At 39.0% G+C, this 22,586-nt stretch overlaps 1 protein-coding gene across 1 annotated transcript in view; it reads left to right on the forward strand.

Annotated features, from left to right (window-relative positions):
- Positions 1-22,586, forward strand: part of UHRF2 (ubiquitin like with PHD and ring finger domains 2) — a 97,371-nt gene that overhangs the window by 19,324 nt on the left and 55,461 nt on the right. The window contains exons 2-3 of the mRNA XM_061629521.1: positions 7,103-7,345; positions 15,548-15,810. Of these exons, the coding sequence (XP_061485505.1) occupies positions 7,103-7,345; positions 15,548-15,810 (506 nt within the window). The remainder of the gene's footprint in view (positions 1-7,102; positions 7,346-15,547; positions 15,811-22,586) is intronic.

Genomic DNA, 22,586 nt, shown 5'->3' on the forward strand with positions numbered 1-22,586 from the left:
GTTATAATGCAGGCATGGGAAACTTCCAACCTGTGGGCCGATCTTGGCCCACCAGAGGGTCCCTATTTATTTATTAAATTTATTAGTCACTTTTTTCATAAAAATGAACCCAAAACGATGTACAACAAAAAGATTAAAACCAATATAAAACTAACACAACTGAAAAGTAAAAAAAGAAAAGCAATACATGGATTAGATGGTGGAACAATCCACCTACAACATCAAAAACCTTCCAAAAATTAAGAGTTGAATGCCTGGGAGAAATGTTTTTGCCTGGTGCTTAAAGATAAATAATGATGATGTCAGACGTGTGTCTGTGGGGAGAGTTTTTTTATAGGTGGGGGGCTACCACTGAGAAGGCACATTCTCATGTTGCCATCCTCCACATGCCCCTCAGAGGGGGCACACGAAGGGTCTCAGAGTTGAACGTAGGCACCAGGATGATTCATATGGGGAGAGGCGGTCCTTGAGGTATTGGGGTCCTGAGCCATATAAGGCTTTATAGGGCAAAATCAGCACTTTGAATTGAGCCTGGAGACTAATTGGTAGTCAGTGCAGTTGTGCCAGAATTGATGTTATGTGCTCAGACCATCTTGCCCCGGTGAGCAAACTGGCTGCTGAATTCTGCACCAGCTACAGTTTCCAGACTGTCTTTAAAGGCACCCCCACGTATAACGCATTGCAGTAATCTAGGTTACCAGAATATAGACAGCAGAAATCAGGCTTTCCTTGTTCAGATACTGTCGTAACGAACACCAGCCAAAGCTGATGGAAGGCACTTCTTGCCACTAAGACCACTTGAGCCTCAAGTGACAATAATGGATCCAGAAGTACCCCCAAGCTACACACCTGCTTCTTCAGAAGGAGTGTAACCCCATCAAGAGCAGGCCACATCCCCTCTATCAAGTCTAGGGAACCACCCACTAACAGCACCTCAGTCTTGCCTGGATTGAGTTTGTTTATTGGCTCTCATACAGTTCATCCCTGAGGCAAGACATTGGTCTAGCACATCCACTGCCGCTCCTGAAAGTGTAAAGGAGAGATAGAGTTGTGTGTTGTCTGTATATTGCTGACAACATACTCTACATCTCTGGATGACCCCACTCAGTGGTTTCATGTAGATGTTAAATAGCATGGAGGCTTTTAATTGAACCCGGAGGAAGCCTGCAGTGAAGGCTCCACTGGGTCGAACGCTATTCTCCAAGCACCACTCTCTGAGTGCAACCGTCCACCCTCAACTTGGACAGCTACTCCAGAAGAATACCATGGTTGTTGGTATCGAAAGCTGCTGAAACATCAAGGAGGATTAATAGGGTCACACTCCCCCATCTCTCTCCCGACATAGGTAATCATACAGGGCAACCAAGGAAGTTTCTGTGCTAAAACAGGGTCTAAACTCCATTGAAATGGATCTAGAAAAACTGTTTGATCCAAGAGAGCCTGGATCTGGCCTGCAGCCACACAGTTTGGCAGTTTTCCTGAAACCATGGGTGCCTATCAATCAATTGCCATCAGTTGTGATGCCAGCAGCAGGGAGGGGTTCAATTCTATATTGGCTTGTGGGTGTCTATTCCCTCCTGGGAACAAGAAAGCACATCCAACACAGCAGGATTTAAACCCTGCTTGAATCATGACCCCTGAATCTAGCAGTGATCTAGAGATGGAGTCAGTGGCTGCAGGGGTACCAGATGATGAGCTCCTCGTTGATATTAGTGGTGGTTCTGCCTGTCTTGACCTTGGCAAAGAGCAATCCCTCTCCCATGGGCGATAGTGTCTGGACCAAGATTGTAGGGATTCCCTTGCCGCACAGTAATTCCATCAGATAGTTGATGATGGAAGAATTGGCAACATAAGTTTGGCTCTTTCCTTGGTACGCTCATGGCAGCGGCTTAAAGGGTGGAAGTGGAGGTTCGGTTAAAGGAAGTACTGGAGCTCTCCATTCTTTTTCACTCCCTTGTTCAAGGGTATGGAACCTGTGGCCCTCCAGATGTTGTTGGAGTCCAGCTTCCTCACCAGTGGTCATGATGGCTGGGGCTGATGGAGTCCAACAATACTTGGAGGGACACAGGTTCCCCATCGGTGCCCTAGTCTACCAAACTCAATGGGGTTTTAGCTAGTCTGTATAGACTTTAGTTTCTCTCACTTGACAATGCTCAGATTTTGGTGCAGTCCACCTTAGAACCAAAACATGTTTTCATATTGGCAACAAGGTTCCCAACCAACAGGGGCAAAGGGGCAACGTATCTCAGTGCACCAAACTTGGTTTCCACCTCTGTTTCCCTTGTCTCCCTGGTAGCAGTGAAGATATAGGTCAGACTACACTGGGGACAGTATGCTTTCCTCTCACCCATGCCTCTCATCTGTGTAGTTTGGCTTTCCTGATGCAGGATTGACCTTGTTTTGTGGGTGTACAGCCTCCCAGGCAAGAGAAGCATATCTTTCCAGAAGTAAAAATGTAGCCCATAAAATGTCTTGGTCCTTTGCTGGCTTCCCAATAACTAAGAGAAATAAGGACATTTTTCTGACTGCTGACAACAGCTAAATAATGAACAATATTTGGGAAATATTTGACAAGTAATTTTGCAAAGATCGTACATACTTATCATTTGTCTGTTTTGCAAAGATCGTATCTAATTATCATTTGACTGTTTCCAACTCTTTTTTTTTGCTTCATGTATTTTCTGCTCCCTTGCTCTTCACTGGAATGAATGTGTATAACAAATGTTGATCATGATTCTATTTTGTTCTACTAGTCTTCTAGATAGCCCTGCGTTATATGCTCAAAAACCATATTTTCTATACATGTCTCTATGTGTGCTTAGTCTCTTGGACAATGTCACCCATCGTTGTGAATATGAAACTTTGCATATTAAATTCCAGTTTATAGGCATAAATCCCATTTCAAATTCATGCTGTGATCATGAAATCTACTAGGTAGTATTGGGGAAGCCACTTGTTTGTGCATTGGATTTCTATGTATATCTACTTGGAAGTAAGTTCCACTGTGTTCAGTGTTTCTTACTCCCACATAAGTATGTATAGGTTTGCAGCCTTAGTGAAGCCCACTTCACAGGATTTTCTGAAACAAAAATATTTCTGAGCTTCTTGGAGGAAGACTGGGATACAAATGAAAGCCCCAGCTCAGAACATAATCTTGACTTGCTTAGCTCTACCTCAGAGTTGTCATGGAATCAAATTTTAGAGTGATCTCCGTAGCTCCTGGTATGAACACTGATTTGTTAAAAATAGGGTTCTAAACTGTGATAAAAAAGTAAATTTCTACAGAGAACAAATCACAGATTATGTGCATTTTATGTCCTTGGATGTGTTTGTTTGTAAACAAGTGTAATAGGTGTAACACAGGGTTAGAAGATTTCAGGCTTGTTTTTTATTAGAATCTATCAACGAGAGCCAGGTGCAAAAGACACAATTTTAGAATTAAAAGAAGAGGGTGCTTTGAGCATACTCTGAGCCTGTGAATTTCTGTATGAGAACTGAACTGAGCTCATACTTCCATACACAAGTCCACTCCTGTCTATTGCAAGTAAAAGAGGGAAATTCGCCTTTTTGTTGTTACCATTGTTAAACCATCGGGAATCAGAAGCCCTTGCTGATCTACCATAAATCTCCCAGAGATCTACTTTCTACCCATCCTTGTTTCCAGGGTTGAATGTAGCCAATTGACGGGAACATTTTCTTGGTTCTAGACTTTTGATTACAGTGGAATGAGGAAGCTTGCTATGCTGGTTTTTGTGATGGGACCTCGAATTTTCTAAAGCTTACTAAACATTAAGAATGCAACAGAAATACCTACTGCAGTACTAGTGATCTAGGTAGTATATGACATTAACAGTATTGTAATAATAATACAAAAATATGAGTATTTTTCCTCATTATTTTGTTGTGCTAAAGAGAGATTTGTGTTAGGTTCAGTTATGTTTATTTTCCAGAATATTTTGTACTGGAATGTTTTTCTATGCAAATTTGAGTAATTCGAATCAGAAAATTTTCAGTTTGCACTGGAAAATTTTCTGATTCTCTGAGAGTGATGATCTAATTTATCATGTTAATTTTACTTGTGTTTAGTAAACAAAGATAAAAACATTTAAATTGCCTAATACTGTATTTAAAATTAACATCATTCATTGTTACTAATAAACTTATGAATTGGAAAATTTTCTGTGAAAATATAAAGCAGTGGAAATTTCCACCCCATGTTAGACCACAATCCATCATACAGTTTATACATACCTACTCAGAAATAAGTCCCATTGAGTTCAGTGGGGCATACTTCCAGAAAAGTCCATATAGCAGGAGTGGGGAACCTTTGGCCCACCAGATGTTGATGAGCTACAACCCCCATCAGTCCTAGCAAGCATGGCCAGTGGCCAGGGATGATGGGAATTGTAGTTCAGGAACATCTGGAGGGCCAAAGGTTGCCCATACCTGGTATATAGCATTGTGTATAGCTTCTAGATAAGTCAGATTAGCAGCAATACCTAGACTTCAGAGATCTCTTAACCTGACTTATTAGGGGGAAATATTTTTTCTTTGTTTTGTCACTTTTTGCCTTCAATAAAGTAAAAACAATGACAGTGTGGTCCTGCTGCTAGTCATCCAAACAACTGATGAAAGACAGTTATTGTCTCATTTAAGTATTTTGGTGGAGCAGAGGAGACACACAACAGGTGACTCTTGAAGACTTCCCCCCCCCCAGACAGGCCTATGCTGTTTAAAATTTGTTTGAGTAGCCAGTCATATTAATTATTGTTTTGTACTTTCTTTAATGTCTTTTAAGTTCTTACATTGCTACACACACCCCTAATATCTTATGAGAAGGGGGTATGTAAATACTTCTATAAATAAATCACGACAGGGATGTGGGAAGACTGAGCCATAGTTGTAAAAGGTGTTGAAAGACTGACTGAGGCTGAGTTGCAGTCTTCTAGGAAGGCAAGGAAGGAGAAATATGCTTGTACATAAAGTGCTTTGAATCCTAGCCTACATCTTTGTGTGGGAAAAGAACACAAACAATACAACATTATATTTCTGTTTTTGTTTTTCATGCAGTTTTATTAAACTGCAATACATGCTCTCTAGAAATTATATGTACGTTCTTCCAAACCAACTACTGTGATGGTCAGAGTCAGTGGACCTGTTATTTGCATTATGAATAAGACTTAAGTGTAGTTAAATGTTTATATATCTTTATATACCAGTATAGGCTTGTAGCCCAAAAGTGAGGAAAAAAGTAAGGTATGCTATGAAGTAGGAAGAAAATATAAAGCATAAATGATTGGATACAGACCTTCATGTTTATATTTGAAAAATGTGGCTTTAAAAAAAATGCCATTAAGAAAAGTGAATGCTAAAAGTGTAAACATTGAAAGCACTTTAAATATATTCTGCTGCCTAATCAATCATTTGCATCACAATTATTGGCAAGTAGGAGTGTGCAGTGAAGAATTCCTATTCTTAACCTAACCTTTTTTGCAAAATATATGCTCATTCACTTGTAGTGAAACAAGCAAGTGTAACAGATCTTTGCATATCTTGGCCTTTTGTTCAAAATAGATTTTCACCTTTTCATAACAGTTTGTGTTAACAATTACACAGATAGTTTAAAAAACCAAATAAATATTATAGTTTTGTTGGAGAATTCTTCTTCTCCTTGGGATCTTTTGCTGGGGGTCCTTAAATAAAAATTGAAGACACAGGCTTGGAGCAAAAGGTAGGCCTTGATTCTTACAAGCACATGCAGGGTCAGCCTCCCAGGAACATCCAGGAGAGACTGCACTGAGGCACTGTGTGCAAGCTTCCTTTATAGTGTACAGTTACAGCATGTGACAATGATTTCACCAATCTCATCACAGTTCTTCCTCACTACAATCATTCCAAACCAATCAGAAAGCATTAGCTAACTCCAGTGGTGATTCCAAGATTCTGTCCATATCATAAATATTACCATTGTCCTACTGTCTCTTCAAGACTAATGAATTTTGGTACTAGTTGGAACAGTTACTACTGTGAATGTTTTCAAGCATACCCAGTACATTCCGTATGCCATTGTTTCCTTGTTTCTGATCAGTCAGGCTGACCCTAGTACATCTGGAAATATTTTGGACAAGTTCCCTGAGTTAAGGTTGGGAACTTAACTCGGTGTTTATAAATATATGAGCACCCCCAATTCTATTCCTTTGCCATAGGGGTTCTTATGTCCTTATACTTTCTCAGAAATCCCAGTGCCTTACTTATAAAATATATTCTCATGAAAGAGGATTTGTTTAAAACCCCTGAGCTACATTGTAAAACCTCACAGACTAAGGAAAAAGCTGGATGACTGGCTAATATCTTTTCAGCCTCAGAGATATATAGAGGCAGGCAAGCAGGGTACCCCGATGTACCCTTTTTCTTAATGAAAACACATTTATAAAGTTATAAATTTAGTACACTGATTTGTTTTAAAATCATTACTATTTCTCTTTCATTAAAACATTTTGATTATTCTATAAAACTTTTCTCCTTTAAATGGCATTCAAGAATCAAATATTGGCAATCCCTACTCAATCCCTATTCATCAATCACAGCTTCTCTCGCTCCTAACGCTTCTTGATTCCAAACAATAAAGTAATTAATCTCAGCCTTGTCAAGTACCGGCGATTTGGCAGGAAAACAGGAGACCGCTGTGACCTGTTGCCAATGGCAACAGTTTTTTTTTACCTACAAATCTGAATTAAATATTAAGATTCAGAGTGCCGTATTAACATGAATCTCAGGACTCCAATAGGCCTGAAGTTCAATATTCAAGTCCTTATGATTATAAAACATATACCCTTTTTTTAAAAAAATAGTTATGATCATATATGTATGGATATATAAAATTCCCCATTAGTTTATGTTGGTAATATCATTAGCATCAAATAATTGTCAACATAGTTTAATTTACCTTGTGTGAAAATATTTTATTTATTTATTTAAAAATACAAACTTCTTGATCAAAAAATTCTCCATGCTATATTGGTGTAAATCTTTAAATTTGAATATAGAAGCTTTGGAACTAACATTTGCTGATTGCTTTTTTGTTGGGTTTTATTTTGGATAGCTTGAAGATGGACACACCTTATTTGATTACAATGTTGGACTGAATGATATCGTTCAGCTTTTGATACGCTCAGAATCTGATGCTTCTACTACTCCATTGACTAATAAAGATGGAAAGCCCAGTCCCCGTGCAGTTGCGAACTGTAAGAACAAAGTCAAGCAAGGAGCAAACAGTGGATCATCTAATCAGCCATCTACATCGGCACGCTCATTTCTTATAGATCCTGGCATTGGACGATATAAGGTATTTGCATTTTTATAAGTCCTGGACTGTATCTGATGGTTCAGTATAATTGTATATATACTATTGTGAAGTAAAAAATGTAAACTAACATTTGAGGTTTGTACAATGAATACATGTCTAAAATTTAGACCCCCTTTTGCTGTCTCTCTGTGTGTATGAGATTTCCACCTGCTCATGCTATTTCTTGGGGTGCACCTTTCCCCCCACCCTATGCAAGTTAATGACAAGAGTGAAAAAGAAAGACTGCAGCCCTGAAAATGACTGATGGGGGGAGAACACCCTTCCCCATGGGCCTTGGGTTAACAAGATTCTTGCTGGAGAATCAGATGTCCTCTCCAATAGCCGTAACTGGAGTTGCACCCTTTCTCTTCCCCCCTTCCTCCTGCAAGTTAATGGCAAGAGCAATCTCTCTGTTTACTTGCATAAAGGAAAATGCATACTCCAGAAGGAAGGAAAGATAAAGCGCCATCCCAGGGCTTGTTTCCCTCTTATTGCATACCCAGGGCTAAGCAACTACCAGCATTATGTCTACATCAGCTCTTGGATGACATTAAAGGATGAGGGAAAATGAGACCAGAGCTATTCCTAGTTTCATCTGATCATCATAAATTGAAAAGTACATTTTAAATCCATTGAGATTTAGGCTTAATTAAGTTGTAAGATTTTTCTAAAACTGTTACAGTGTATTTGTATCTATGGTGGAGGGCTTTCATTTAGACTTAGGGATATGTAAGAAGATAACAAGAACCTACTGTATCAAGCCATTAGCCCATCTAGTCCAGTATCCTGTTCTCACAGTGGCCAGCCAGATGATTATGGGAAGCCCACAAGCAAGACCTGTGTGCAAGAGCTCTCCCCTTCTGCCGTTTCCAGCAACTTGTATTCAGAAGCATTACTGCCCCTGAGGTGGAGTCAGAGCATAGCCATCATGGCTAGTAGCTATTTATTGTCTTATCCTCCATGAATTTGTCTAATGTTCTTTTAAAGCCATCAAAGTTGGTGGCCATCACTGCTTCATAAAAATGTAAGAAAAGCCTTCTGGTTCAGGCCAGTGGCCCATCTAGTCCAGCATTTTGTTCCAGCAGTAGGAAACATGTGGCCCAGATCAGGCCCAACATTCAGTTGAAGTGGCAGGCCAGCCGCCAAATCTTGCACCTCATCACACCTCATCTTTTTCTCTCTGTGTTTATTTCTTACATCAGAAATAATATTATTTGCAGTTATGGCTAACCAATATTTTGAAGCTGGGTTTCAGGATCTAGTTTGAACAAAGAACCTGCTTACTTAGCCCATAGCTTAAAGTTGATTCCAACATAGTAGACATTTCGGCCCAGCACAATCCCAGTTGTTTAGCTGTTGCTATGTGTCTGCAGTAGTCCTAAAACAATATTGAGTATGTTAAGCAAATGGTTTTGTATGATATTAATTAATGTGAAAACTTTTTCTTTAAAGGAATATGTACTGACTGGCTGTAATTTTTAGTTCAAGTTAAAAAATGTTAAATTAACTCTCCTATACAAGAGATAATGAACTTTAGCTTTATATGAATAAACACGAACACAAGACAGATTATGAGAAAAACATCAGTTATGACAGGGACTTACAACCAGTAGTAGATGAGCTTCCAAGAGATAGTAATTTATTTATATGGTGCACTTTAGCCCATTCTTTATGAAAATAAATCCCAGAGCATGGAACAAGATCAAAACACACAACAACAACAACAATAATAATAATAATGTAAAAAATTAAAACAAGTAAGCAAATACAAAACAGTTTGGCAAGGGTGAAAAATACATCACTTCCCAATAAATTAACCAGAATGTCAGCAGGGTTGTTGGCACCAGTCCAATCTGTATAGGTGAGGATATTCCATGATTTGAATGCCACTGTTGAGAATGGTCTCTCCTGTGTACCTGGATATCACACTAGTTGAATCCCAAAAAATACATTCAGATATTTAGTTCCTTGAATCTAAATTAAATAGAAAGTTTGAAGACGTTAATGATGAAAACTAGGTTGAGATATTTGGAAAAAAAGATTTGAGAATTAGGCAAGTAAAAAAGATCAATTATTGAAAGGCTTACAGCCACTTCTAATAGTGAGAGAACAACAGCATAAAATGCAAAATGAGTTGGAAGATGCCTGAAGTAAAACTGCCTTAGTTGAGGCAACTATAGGAATGAATAGTATTCCCAGATTGACCAGATGACACCAAGGAAGACCTTGGGGTGAGGGCAGCTCTTGACTTAGAATTCTATCTTCCAAATACTTGTCATTAAGAATGGCTGGCTGTTGTGTTCTCAACAGATTTTCTCTCATAATTTCCAGGGTCATTTCCACCCATCATTTTGATAGAGGGTAACAAAGTTCCAGGAAAGAAGTAAGGAGACATCAGCTCTTGCACTTACTTGTGGGTTGGGAATTGGGTCAGTCTACTTCATTTCAGATTCCAATACTAAGGACAGAAGGCATAATGGAATCTATGGGAAGATGGCTGTGATAATTAAGGCTCCTCATCCCACTTACCTTTTAGTTTCCATATATATATATGGTGAGCATCATGGCTGTGTGGGAATTCACACTATGGTCTCCCTTGTTGTAGTCCAACACTTTAACCACTATGCCACACTGGCTGTCATACATATATATATATATATATAAAACACCACTACACCGTGTGTGTGTCAGTGTTACACTGCATTTTGCAGTGCCACAGAAGATAGTGTTGCAAACTATAGTGTGACCCAGCCACGCTATGCTCAAGGCTGGGAGGTGGGTGAGAGGGAGGTGGGCGGGGGGTGGTGGAGATGAGGAGTGGCACTGCCATTCTGGGCTCAAGGCTAGGGGAATGAGGAAAGGCAAGGAAGGCGAGTAGTGCGCCATGAGCCTACCGGTGAGGTGGAAAGGAAGAGCAAGGAAGGCAAGTGGTATGCTGTGATCCAGACGCGCTGTGCTCAAGGTTAGGAGTGCGGGAGTAGACCTCAGGATCGCTACCACAAGGCCTCCCTTCAGCCTGTGTCCTGGGGTGTGTGGAGGAAGGAAGTATGGCAGGCAAGAATGGGCGGAGAGCAGAAAGAGAGGGAGGTGCTTTGATGACGTGGGGCAAGAGGGTGGGTGGAGGTGCTTTGATGACCTGGGGCTGAGGGAGTGAGGAGATGCCTTAGCGACCTGGGGGAAGGGGAGGTGGAGGTCTTGGTGTGCAAAGTGCACAGGGACAGAGCCCTTAGTATCTAATATTGGAATAATCAGATTTTCATGTGAATCTTTTTATATATATATAAATCTGATAATGCTATGTTTTGTTTTGTTACTTTGATTGATTTATTGTAATAATGTTGTGAACCTTACTGGAAGGATTGCATATAGATTCTTTTCTGTGTGTGAACAAGGAAACAAGTCCTTATATATACATACATATAATATATACACATACATATATGTATATTTATTATATATACATATAATAAATATATTTATATGTAAAAAATAAATTTATTTCCTTTTCTTGGTACCATACCACTGAAAACAATGAGAAAAACAGCAAAACTGCTTTATAGTATAACAATCTTTTATAATATGACTGCACCTTATTTTTGGTAATAGATTGTATTATTTACCTTCTGTTTCAGAAGCATGCAAATCCAGTTTTCTTATACGACTTTTCAGACTGTACTCAAACAAGCCTGTGTGCTGGTTTGATTTGGCTGAAAATGTAGAAGCCTTTTCACATGCCTCATTTAATATTCAGTTACCATAGAAATTTGCTGATACTGCACTACATGCTGCTGCAGCTGGAATTCAGACTGTGTTAATGGTTCAGTTCTTGGAAGCTTATTACTAGGGCTCATAAGTGAAGTGTAATAGCTCACCTAAGTCATAAGTATCCTGAGAGTTATTTTTATTTATTTAACAAAACGTATATACTGCTTGGCTGTAGAAAATTTTAAGCAGTTTACCAAAAAGCACCAGTTAAAAATAAATAATTAAAACATTTTAAAACAATTAAAATAGAAATAGACTAAAAAGATTAAAACACATCAACATCTATGTGTCTGGATAGACTTGCCTAAACAAAAAAGGTAGGTGCTGCCACACTAAAACAATTTCTTACAAGTTGGGAATGAGTATTATGTGATACTTGTAACAGTGCCAGTTCTGCAGATCAAAGTGAAGAAAATCTAGTGATGCTCAGACTCCCAAAACAAATAAAATGAAGACAAAAAAGCAAGCACCCCCCAAAAAGCAGGCTCACCTCAATCAAACAGAAAAGCCCCTCCCATCAAAAAAGCAGGTTTGAGGGCACTATATTGCTTGAGGGCATCATGTTGGGGACCAGAGGTTTAGGAACTCCATGTTTAAAACGATTGTTTCCTATTTTGCCTATAGATAGTGAAGTAAAACTGTCATCAGTGTTGGTTGCTTTCTAAATATAGATTGTATTACAGATACTGCTTGGTTGTTTTAAGCTGCAGCTATAGTCAGTTTGGTATACACAGTTAAATGCAATGTTTCAGTTAATGAGGTTAATGCTACCTTAGGTCCATTATAATTGGCACTTTTATAGTTGCACCAAATCATATTTGCCAAGGAAGAGAGAACTAAAGACCTTTAGTCCAGGGGTAGCCACTGTTGGTGCCCTCCAGATGTTTTCAGTTACAACTTCCATAATCCCTGACCATTTAGCATGCTGGGGCAGATGGGAATTGTAGTCCAAAACATCTGAAAGGGCATTATGTTGACTACTCCTGTTTTAGACAAATTCCTTATGCAAGGTAGAAGCATCCAGCCATCTGCACTCTTCCCTGCAAGGGATCAGTCTTGATTGCAGACGGAGCTAGCAGGGAGACACATGGTACTCAGGCCAGAAAGCCTTAAAAAGCCGTATGTTGCAGAGGAACAAAGAATACACCAAGCCCAAAGTCAGTCCAATCTGGGAGAAAATTCCTTCCCAACTGCAAGCATAATGATCAGTCAGAATCTGAGGGTAACTTTGTAAATAAGTCAACAAAAGTCTAGCTCATTAAAAATAGTTTTAGCTTGCTTAAGTGCCAATACCTACAGAAGTAGCTGTGGCCCAAAAGAAAGAAAAATAATCCATCTTTTGTTAAGCTTCTTTGCCTAATTGCCTGGAGGAAATTCTTACTTACCACAGGTGACTAGAGAAGTGACTGTTTATAAGCCACTTGAGGGATTACTTATTTGTTACGCACAAATTAGTGCAACAGTGTAGCATTTTTTAAAAAAGAAGAGCAGCTTTATGATTTTTTTAGTGGAGAAATGGCAAGACTGCCCATGCACTTAAATTTTTCCTTGCCTGTCATTTCTCCTTTGTAAAATCTTTCCCCTCAAAACTGTACTTGTTTCTGTGAACATTTTTTTCCAAAAGCATGTTCTTCATATACATTTAGATAGGAACATAATAATTTGCATTCTTCAGTTTCTCCGTTCGTTTGCAAGAGAATGTTGCATCTGCATTTGGGAACATGTATGCCTACATGAAATGTTTAATTATTTTAAAAAGAAATTGAGCAATTGGCTCTTTTTAAAGCCCAGTTTTGCCATAAATATAGAATTGCAAAGTCTCTACTTGAGTGTTAGCAGGTGAATGTTCCTGGCACAAAGACTGAACTGTGTGGTTGATCATAGTTGATCAAAATGTAATAAGAATTTATTTTACTCTTCCATGGAGTTTACTTTGTATGACTTCACCATGTTCCTATTTTATATTGTCGTGTTCAAAGTACAGAGATAAGATACTTTGTTTTACTAGGGTGATGGATTTTTTAATAGGAACATTTGTATCTTGGTTTGTATCTCAAAGTAGGTTTTGCATGTAGGTAGGCTTATGTTTAGCACATACTAAGCAAAACTGCTTAACTTGATTTTCAAGTGATTTTGTAACTTCATGCTGCAATTGATTTTCAGTGATTTTGTAACCTCATGCTTGCAATCTTTAAATTTCACTTAAATAATTGTACAAATTTTACTTAAAAGTAATTTGTTTAGAATTAAGGTGTTCTCTTGTTAAAGTATTGAATTATTACAAAAACATAATTTAGCTAGATGATTTAGGAAAATATTAGCAACATTAATTTGTATGAAGTTAATCATTTTTGGAATAGTCTAAAGACCTGATAACGATAGTTTTATGGAAGTGCTGACCTAGGAAACAGTAAGATTGAAAATACTGCAATATTCTGTGTTGCGCTCCCTTTTCAAACTACTTACTGTGGGAGTAGGCTCATTGTTTAGAAATACACATAGAAGTAACTATGAAATGGAAATGGGCTGCCTTCAAGTTGATTCCGACTTATGGTGACCCTATGAACAGGGTTTTCATGGTAAGCGGTATTCAGAGGTGGTTTTACTGTTGCCTTCCTCTGAGGCTGAGAGCAGTGACTGGCCCAAGGTCACCCAGTGAACTTCATGGCTATGTGGGGATTCGAACCCTGGTCTCCCAAGTCGTAGTCCAACACTCTAACCACTGCACCACACTGGCTTACTCGATACAACTATAAATAAATAAATATAGTTAGATATAAATACATACGTGTGCAGTGGATTGTGACTACTTCATTAGGACAAGTATAGGGATGTTTCCAGATATGTCTTCCTATATCTGTATTTGCAAAAGATTGTTATCACAGTGTAGTGCACTTGGCCAGTGACAGATGACACTGTGAACTACAGTGCGATGACAGTTTTCTGAGAGCTGCTGGGCCATTGCAGCAGAGCTGAAAGGCGAGGAGTGGGAAAGCAGAAGTGCCCAGGCGAGCCACAGAGGACAGTAAGGACAGGACAGGAACCTCCCAGAACCATCCTGTTCTGCTGCTGCCACCATTGCCATCATCACACTGATGATGCTGTTACAGCCTAAGCAGTGTCGGAGGGCATGGAAGAGGGAGATGGAGGATGGCAGGCCAGGTGAGTTGCAGAGGAAGAGTCAGGCCGGGGCAGGTCCCCAGCAACCATCCTGCTTTGCTGCCCACTATTTCCCTCTTCCTCACCCTCTGCTACTGAGGGTGACATGGGGGAGGGGAGGATTGCAAAGAGTTTTGTGATACTCCCTGCCCTTCTTCTTTGTATCTCTGACATGGGGGGGGGAAGCAATGGAAGAACAGTGGGAGGATTGCAACAGGTTGATCAGTGTGGGGTGGGTTTTGCACTCCCTCTTTCAAACTTTGCTATTAGGATTTTAACAGGTGGGTGAGGCAACCTACCTGCCAATCATGTATCATCACAAAGGCCCATGGGGTGGAGCCCAAGGTTGGCCCATGGGGTGGGAGTCAAAAAGGTTCTACACCCCTGGTCTAAGGGGGGAGTGGGGGTTGACAGAGTATGAGGGGTTGGTAATGGTTAGAAGGTAGGCAGAGTTGCCAAGCAACACAAGCAGAGGGAGTTGTTTCATGAATCGGTAGCGATGATGCAGGTACTGGTCAATATTCCCCTGTGACCTTTTTTTGCAACCAAAATCTAAACTGCCCAATCAGTTGTAGTAGGAGTGCTAATTTGGGTAAAAATAGCATTTCCAAGAGGTAACATATTGCACTGTGAGTACTAGGAGATGTGATTTTAATTCTCCCAAACTGTTTCTTAGGAACAGTACATCTGGATTCCATACAACAAATGAGTAACTTCATTTATTGTGTCAAAAGTGATACTGTGGGAAGGCTACATTGTGTTCTGTACATTTAGAGAGATTATATGCAAAATAAATAAACCAGTTCTCATTGGCAGTGTTAAATGTTTTCATTGGAAGATGGTGTGTAAGTGGACGAGGAAAGAACAGTTTTGAGAGTTAAAGGATTCCAGTGTCATTTTGGAGAAGGAAATATGTAGAGAAAGTGTGATTGTGTAGAATGTAGTGAAATTTTAGAAAGTCTGCAGTGAAAGTAAGAGACACTAAATGCTAGAAAGCTTCCACAACCTTTGTGATTGTGAATAGTTCTGTGGAGAGGAAAGTGATGTAGAACAGGAGCTACTTCATTTACATTAAATCTGTAGTTTGTTTACTTGTTTTAAAATGATTTTCTGACAAAATGTACAATATTCTATTTAGTTTTAAGAATGTGAAGATAAAATGCACTTAACTAATGCAGTTGCATTATGGGTGAGAATACAATTAGCTCAGAATGTCCATATAATTATTTATTACGTACTTTTTCAACATAACACTCACTAAATGTCAATTTTTTTTAGATAAATGAATTGGTGGATGCCCGAGATGTCACTATTGGATCCTGGTTTGAAGCTCACATAGAAAATGTAACTCGAGCAACAAAAGGACATAAAAATGGGAAAGCTCAAGGAAAGAGTGGCAGTAATTACAAAAGGACTAATGGAAACTTAAGCCAAGATCACTCTAGAGAAAATACAAATAATTTGGACAATGCACCTTCTACATCTTATTCAGATTATATGGACACTGATGAAGACACTGTTTATCATATCAAGTATGATGAGTAAGTGCTCCTGATATTATTATAAGGACACCATGTTTATATGGTTGGTATAGGTTAAGAATTTCCACAAGAAATTGAGATTCTTAAGAAAACAAGTTCACATTTCAAGTTCAAAGAAACGGTATTTAAAAAGCCACAAAACATTTCTGTTTGGTACAGTGCATTTTCTAGGGGTGACATGATTTATTTTGGGAGTTTGGATGAAATACAGACTGTAATTCTTTCCTTTCAGAAACCCCACTCTCCACAGGAAGTGAAACCATAAATTAGGCTTGCAGTCATATTTTGTTGTATAAGATTATTGTATAGAGTGTAATCAATGCATAACTTTTAAAAAAAAACAATAATCTAGAATTACCAAATAAAACTAAATAGGTTTAATATCGAGCAATCAAGAAATATATAGTAATACAGTCTTGTCAGTACACTATTTACTTAACCTTATTAACATTTATGATAGAAAGCATTTTTGAAGAGACAGTTGAGCTTACTGTTTGCTTAGTGATGTAGAGGGCTTAGTTTCAAGGAAGTAGGTTAATATTCTAGGTCTGTGCAGAATCTACTTTTACAGGGGACAGCCGTAATGGGGGCTTACCCTTATCCTGCAAAATAGGATAAACACCAAATCCCATATCCACTGCCAATACTCTATATACACACAAATCGTGGCTCTTAGTTGGCAAACTGGAGGTATGTGCTTTATCTGGTGCTGTGCGTGTGTTTTTATGTATTTGTGAGTGAGTGAGAAAAAGAGAGATTTGGCTTCCACTTCTTCATCCTTGCTTACACTGATTCATAATGCCATAGTAACTGTGTGGTCTTGGTCATGTTTCTGTTAAAATCCAAGACAAAACTTCAATCAGAGCAGGATCTCATACCATTAGATAAATTGATTTTGTTGTGAAATAATTAATTTCCATTTTGTTGCTAAATTCTACATGAAATTCTATTAATAAATGGCATGAGAGCTGTTTTGTGGTGTTAAGAGGGAGAAAAAATGTTGAAAATAAGTATGTTATTGTTTGTATTATAAAAATGTAACATATAATAGTCCAATATTTGCAGTAGGTGGGTGCTCCTGTGCTGAGATCTCAGTGCCTAAGGATCTGTTCTTGTTAATCTATTTATATAGCCATTGTGATCATTAAAATATTAAATCAATAGGTATTTTTCTGCAGTTAACCTAATACAGATATAACAGGGTACCCTATGAAATCAGATCTCTGTATTTAGTAATAGACACTCGGTTTAGTGTGGAAATAAGTTAAATTTAGTATTACCTGAGTTGGAATTTTTTTCCTATGTATGGTAAGAGGATGGGGCAAGATGTGTACAAGTAATTTGAGTCTTTTTTTCCTGAGTTAAGAAAGTAGCATCTGACTAGACTGCTTGTGTGGAGAAAAAGTCTGTTCAAGCGCTACTTTCTTAACCTGCTTAAGAAAACACTTTGTCAGGTGTGGCCTGTTTGAATATTTTCAGATAATAAGTACAAACCCCTTAAAAATAATCTGATGTAAAATTATATGGTGTTCAAATTTTCAGGCTACAGTCCTATACCTGGAATAAGGTCTGTTGAATACAGTGGGGTTTACGTCAGCATAAACAGGCATAGGATTACACTGTAAAGTGTATTTTTACTTTTCAGTGCTTTTGTGGTAGTTTTATGACTGCTGTAGATTCCCAAGCTAGTCATGGAATGTATTAAATTTAGGGAGAAAAGATAAATGTTTGAAGGACAGAATGTGTCCAACTGACGTTAAAGTATATTGATTTAAATCAAGTTTGTCACTTAAAATTCATACATTTCCTGACCAAACATGCATGCTAATTGTTTGCTGTATCAATTAAAAAATATTGGTTTCTCACTAAAGAGAGCTTTTATGCTACAGATCTGTCCTGAACCTTAAAAAAATGCACAAGTTCCTGGGTAGGCAGAGAGTAGAAGTAAAGAGAAACATGGCAGTCTTTTTAAATTAGCAAAGACAGGAATTAATTTTGTACTAGGTGAAAAGAGTCTGTTGAAGCTGAATTGTGTAGTATTGCATACTGATTATAGGGGATGTAATCTTAAAATGCAAAGTTCATTTTCAGGTGGTACATTTTGCATAGACTGAATAGGTCACTTTTGCACATCATGTTAAACCTTAGTTTAGTGTGACCTGCTTACTGTGTAACTGGGAGAAGTTAGAAGATTTTACTTCTTCTTTTGCTTAACTGGTTTGTCATGTTATCTGGACTGACAGGCTCTGGTTAACTTTCATTGTGGTTAGTTTTAAACAACCCAACTTCAAACCACATGATAATATGTAATTGTGGCAGCCTACTTGTGCAGCAACCATTCCAGTAGTGAGAGCCTCATTCTTTGCGAAGCACAATAGCCAGATCCAATGTGCGTCTTGTGCTTGTGGCGTGTGTTGCACAACCCCTAGTGCAATTGCTGTTATTGTAGTTGGTGACCATCAAGCTTGTGCACTACCACTTATGCAGCAATGTTGACTTAAATTGCTTGTACAAATGTTATGTTGGATCTCACCCATAATTACTGAAGTTGGCTTGTTAAACTCATCTTTGTTGAGATTAATCATAATTCCAGGTCTGGATGACATGGTAAGCTGTGCTTAATGAAAAGTGGAAGTGAAAGCTTCTAAATTCCTCCTCTTGGCTATGTGGGAGGAGGAGAATGCATGAGTCCAAGGCTGCAGCTCATTCTTGCTCATGCATGTTGCCTAAACAACTGTTCTTCAACCTTGAGTCGCCGGATGTTCTTGGACTAAAATGCCCATCATCCCCAGACAGCTTAGCCACTCATCAAGGCATCATGGGAGTTGTAGTCCCAACAACATCTGGGGACCCAAAGTTGAAGAAACTGCTTTAAACTGTGGTTTAGTATGATATGCAATCACAGCTATAGTGGGTCTGGACCACCCTTGTGCTTCCAGTATACAGTGCCTTGCAAAATCAATCAGATCCCTGACCAATGCTCTCATGTTATTGAATTACAAATGGTACATTGTAATTTGGTTCTGTATGATATTTTATTTTGAAACACTGAAACTCAAAATCAATTATTGTAAGGTGACATTGGTTTTATGTTGGGAAATATTTGTAAGAACTGTAAAAAACTGAAACATGTTGCTTGCATAAGTATTCAACCCCCCCACATTAATATTTGGTAGAGCCACCTTTTGCTGCAATAACAGCTTTAAGTCTTTTGGGGTAGGTATGTACCAGCTTTACACACAGTGTCGGAGGCATTTTGGCCCATTCTTCACGGTAGATTCGCTCCAGGTCATTCAGGTTGGTTGGACATCGCTTGTGGACCGCAATTTTCAAAGAGCACCACAGATTCTCAATGGGATTGAGATCAGGACTTTGACTGGGCCACTGTAGGACATTCACCTTTTTGTTTTTGAGCCACTCCAGTGTTGCTTTGGCCTTGTGCTTGAAAGATCATTGTCCTGCTGAAAAGTGGATTTGTTCCCAAGCTTCAGTTTTTTAGTGGACTGAAGCAGATTCTCTTGCAGTATTTCCCTGTATTTTGCTCCATCCAGTCTTCCTTCGATTTTAATAAGATGCCTAGTCCCTGCTGATGAGAAGCATTCCCATAGCATGATGCTGCCACCACCATACTTCACTGTATGGATGGTGTGTCACGAGGCATGGACAATGTTAGGTTTGCACCACACATAGCGAGTTGAGTTTTGGCCAAAAAACCCTATCTTGGTCTTATCTGACCACAAAACCTTTTCCCACATTGCAGCTGGGGCACTCCAATGCTTTCTGACAAACTCCAGACGTGCTTTCAGATGGTATGTTTTAGGTAACAGCTTCTTTCTTGCCACCCTCCTGTACAGGCCAGTGTTATGCAGAGCTCTTGATATGGTTGACTGGTGCACCATTATTCCACTCCTAGCCACTGAACTCTGTTGCTCCTTCAAAGTGATTGTTGGCCTCTCTGTGGCTTCTCTCACAAGTCTCCTCCTTGTTTGAGAGCTGAGTTTTGAGGGACGGCCTTTTCTTGGCAGTGCCTGGGTGGTGTGATGCAACTTTCACTTCCTGATTATTGATCCCACTGTGCTCACTGGGATATCCAAACACTTGGATATTATATTTTCCTAACCTATGCATTTGTATTACATTATCTCTCACTTCTGTAGAATGCTCTTTGGTCTTCATTTTCCTTCATCTCCACAGCCTGACCAATGATCCTTCAGCAGTGGGGGTTTTATCCTGACAACGCGACAGCAACTTTAATGGTTCACAGGTGGACGCCAATGTTAAGTTAATTGTGTCCTCGATAGGGCAATTTCTGTCATCTTACAAACATTTCCAAACATAAAACCAATGTCATCTTACAGTAATTGATTTTCAGTTTCAGTGTTTCAAAATAAAATATGATACAGAACAAGTGTACCATTTGTAATTCAATAATATGAGAGCATTTGTCAGGGATCTGATTACTTTAGCAAGGCAGTGTATGCATGATAGTTTTGTCTATCCAATGGAATGTTGATGTGTTACTTGAAGAGCATCCCACCATGTCACATGGTAAACCATTTTTGAAACAAATAAGAGTTTGAAAAGCCACTTGTAATATAGAATGAAAGTCTGCTGTTCAAAGAAAAAAGTTAGAACTCTCATGGGAACATGCAAGCCCTCGGGCATGCCTCAAGTAGCTATTTTAAAACTGTTACATCAGTGCATACCACATTGCAGCAGATTAGTTTATTCAGTTTTAATTACATATTCACATTGTGATTCCATAAAATATTAGATTCAGACATTTTACTTTTTAGGAAATAAAAATCTAAAAGTGGCATTAATGTTAATGGTTTTGATCTAGAGTTCCCATGAGTGAAACTCAGCTCATGGGACACTTCTGCTGAAAGAAGGGGGAGGCATTTTCACCCTGCAGCTGCCTGAAAAGGTGCTTTTGAGGACTGAGGACCTTCCAAACACACTGTAGAAGGGGAATCGGCAAAAATAATCTCCCTTGCCTCCAGCAGGCACCTCTACAGGAACAGAGTACTTTGGTGAACCAACTCTTCCATTCATGGGAGGGCAACTTTAAATCCAGCTCATAATGCGTTGTTTATTTTTGCGTCTGCATGCTTATACAGTTTCATTTGATGATATAAAATTATTAAAAATTCAAATACATGTATAAACAAATCCAAATGACTATTTACTAATGCAGTATTATCTGAGCCTTTAGAGTGTCTTGACTACTTGCATGCACGTATTAGGTCAATTCCCATTTTCCCCTCTTCTTTTCAGTGCATTTACAAATACGTTTTTCATCCTCTGCTTTCCCGCTTAAATTTTTCTTTTGATTTCTTCAGTTAAGAATGACTTGTTTGAGTTTTTTCTTCATAATCTTACATATGAGATCTGTAACTGTGTTCAGTCAACTCTGAGAACATTTGAGAGGTCTAGCCTAGGAGCTTTTGCCCCATCCCCTACCTTAAAACGTTTGTACCATTGCATTCCTTGAGACTTAGGGTGAACAGCTTCCCACTCAAGTTTTTTTTTTTTATTACCACATTAACAACAGTCCAGGCAATGTCATTTGTGTGGTTTTTTCCTGTAATTGGTTTGGTATTTTACACCTTCTTTGTATCCAGAGCTTCTGTTTTGTTTTGTTTTAGTATAGGTGGGTATGATTCTTATTTTTGTTTTTTTGGGAGGGGTCTTTCCCTTCAGATCTCAATGAGCCTGTAACACAACAGATGTGTTTTTGAAAGTGCTACACTTGTGGAGGGAAAGTCCCTACAGTGGATGGGCAGATTGCTTGATTTGCCACCTTGAAGTGCACTAAGTAGATTCTTGCCTTGCTTGCAGTTTGCTAGGCAAGTGTATTACAATAACTTTGTAATATAATTTTGGTCATTTGGGGGGGGTGAGGGCTGGCAGCTACTTTGCTGACAAACCTATGGATCTATGAGCTGCAAGTACCAAGACAGGCCCCTATTTCAGTGCCAGGAAGCATGGATACGGATTGTGATTGGCCTAGACTAGTAAGCTGATTGGTTTCTAGAGCTGTGATAGAGACCATTATTTGCATGACTGGGACTATTCTTTGTGATACAATCCTGATAGACCCATGGGTTATAACTGTCTTCTGCCTTTCCCTCAAGCTTTGTTTAGATTTCATTGCTTTCCACAGTTTGTACACTTCTCTCAGACTGGTGCCATCTGGACATTTAGTTCTGTCAAAGACTAGCATTTGGGTTTTAACTAATAACTGATTTGAGGACTCATTCATTCATGTTGATCCCAAGATGTGCTGTGGCACTTACGATGGCATTGATTCTGACCTTGGTGTTGATAGTGCTCAGTGTCCAAGCATGGCATCAATAGTGATCCTACCCCCTTTGCAACTTCTCTTCACTCTCAGTATCTACAGCAGTTTTTAACATCAGGGCTGAAACCAACAACTTCAGTACCTCACCACTTTTTATCATTGTTGCAGGATCCTTTCCAGGGCTTCTTGCTTGCCATAACTCCATGGTCTCTCTGGGGACAGAGATACTCACTTTCATGCACCCCTGACTTTTGGTCACACTAGAATTCTGATACCTCAGGTTCAACATTGTCAGACAGAACCTTGGAGACTTCAGTGGAAATGTTGTAGGGGATCCCAGTCGTACCTTTCTGTCACTGTCATACGGAATAAGTGTGGAGAATGGGCCAATATCTAGGATTTGAAATATAGCGAACAGTTCCTCACGTGAATGACCCAGTTCTAAAATTGTGACTGGCTATTCTTTTAACAA

This window comes from Rhineura floridana, chromosome 1 (assembly GCF_030035675.1).
Source record: "Rhineura floridana isolate rRhiFlo1 chromosome 1, rRhiFlo1.hap2, whole genome shotgun sequence".
NCBI lineage: Eukaryota > Metazoa > Chordata > Lepidosauria > Squamata > Rhineuridae > Rhineura > Rhineura floridana.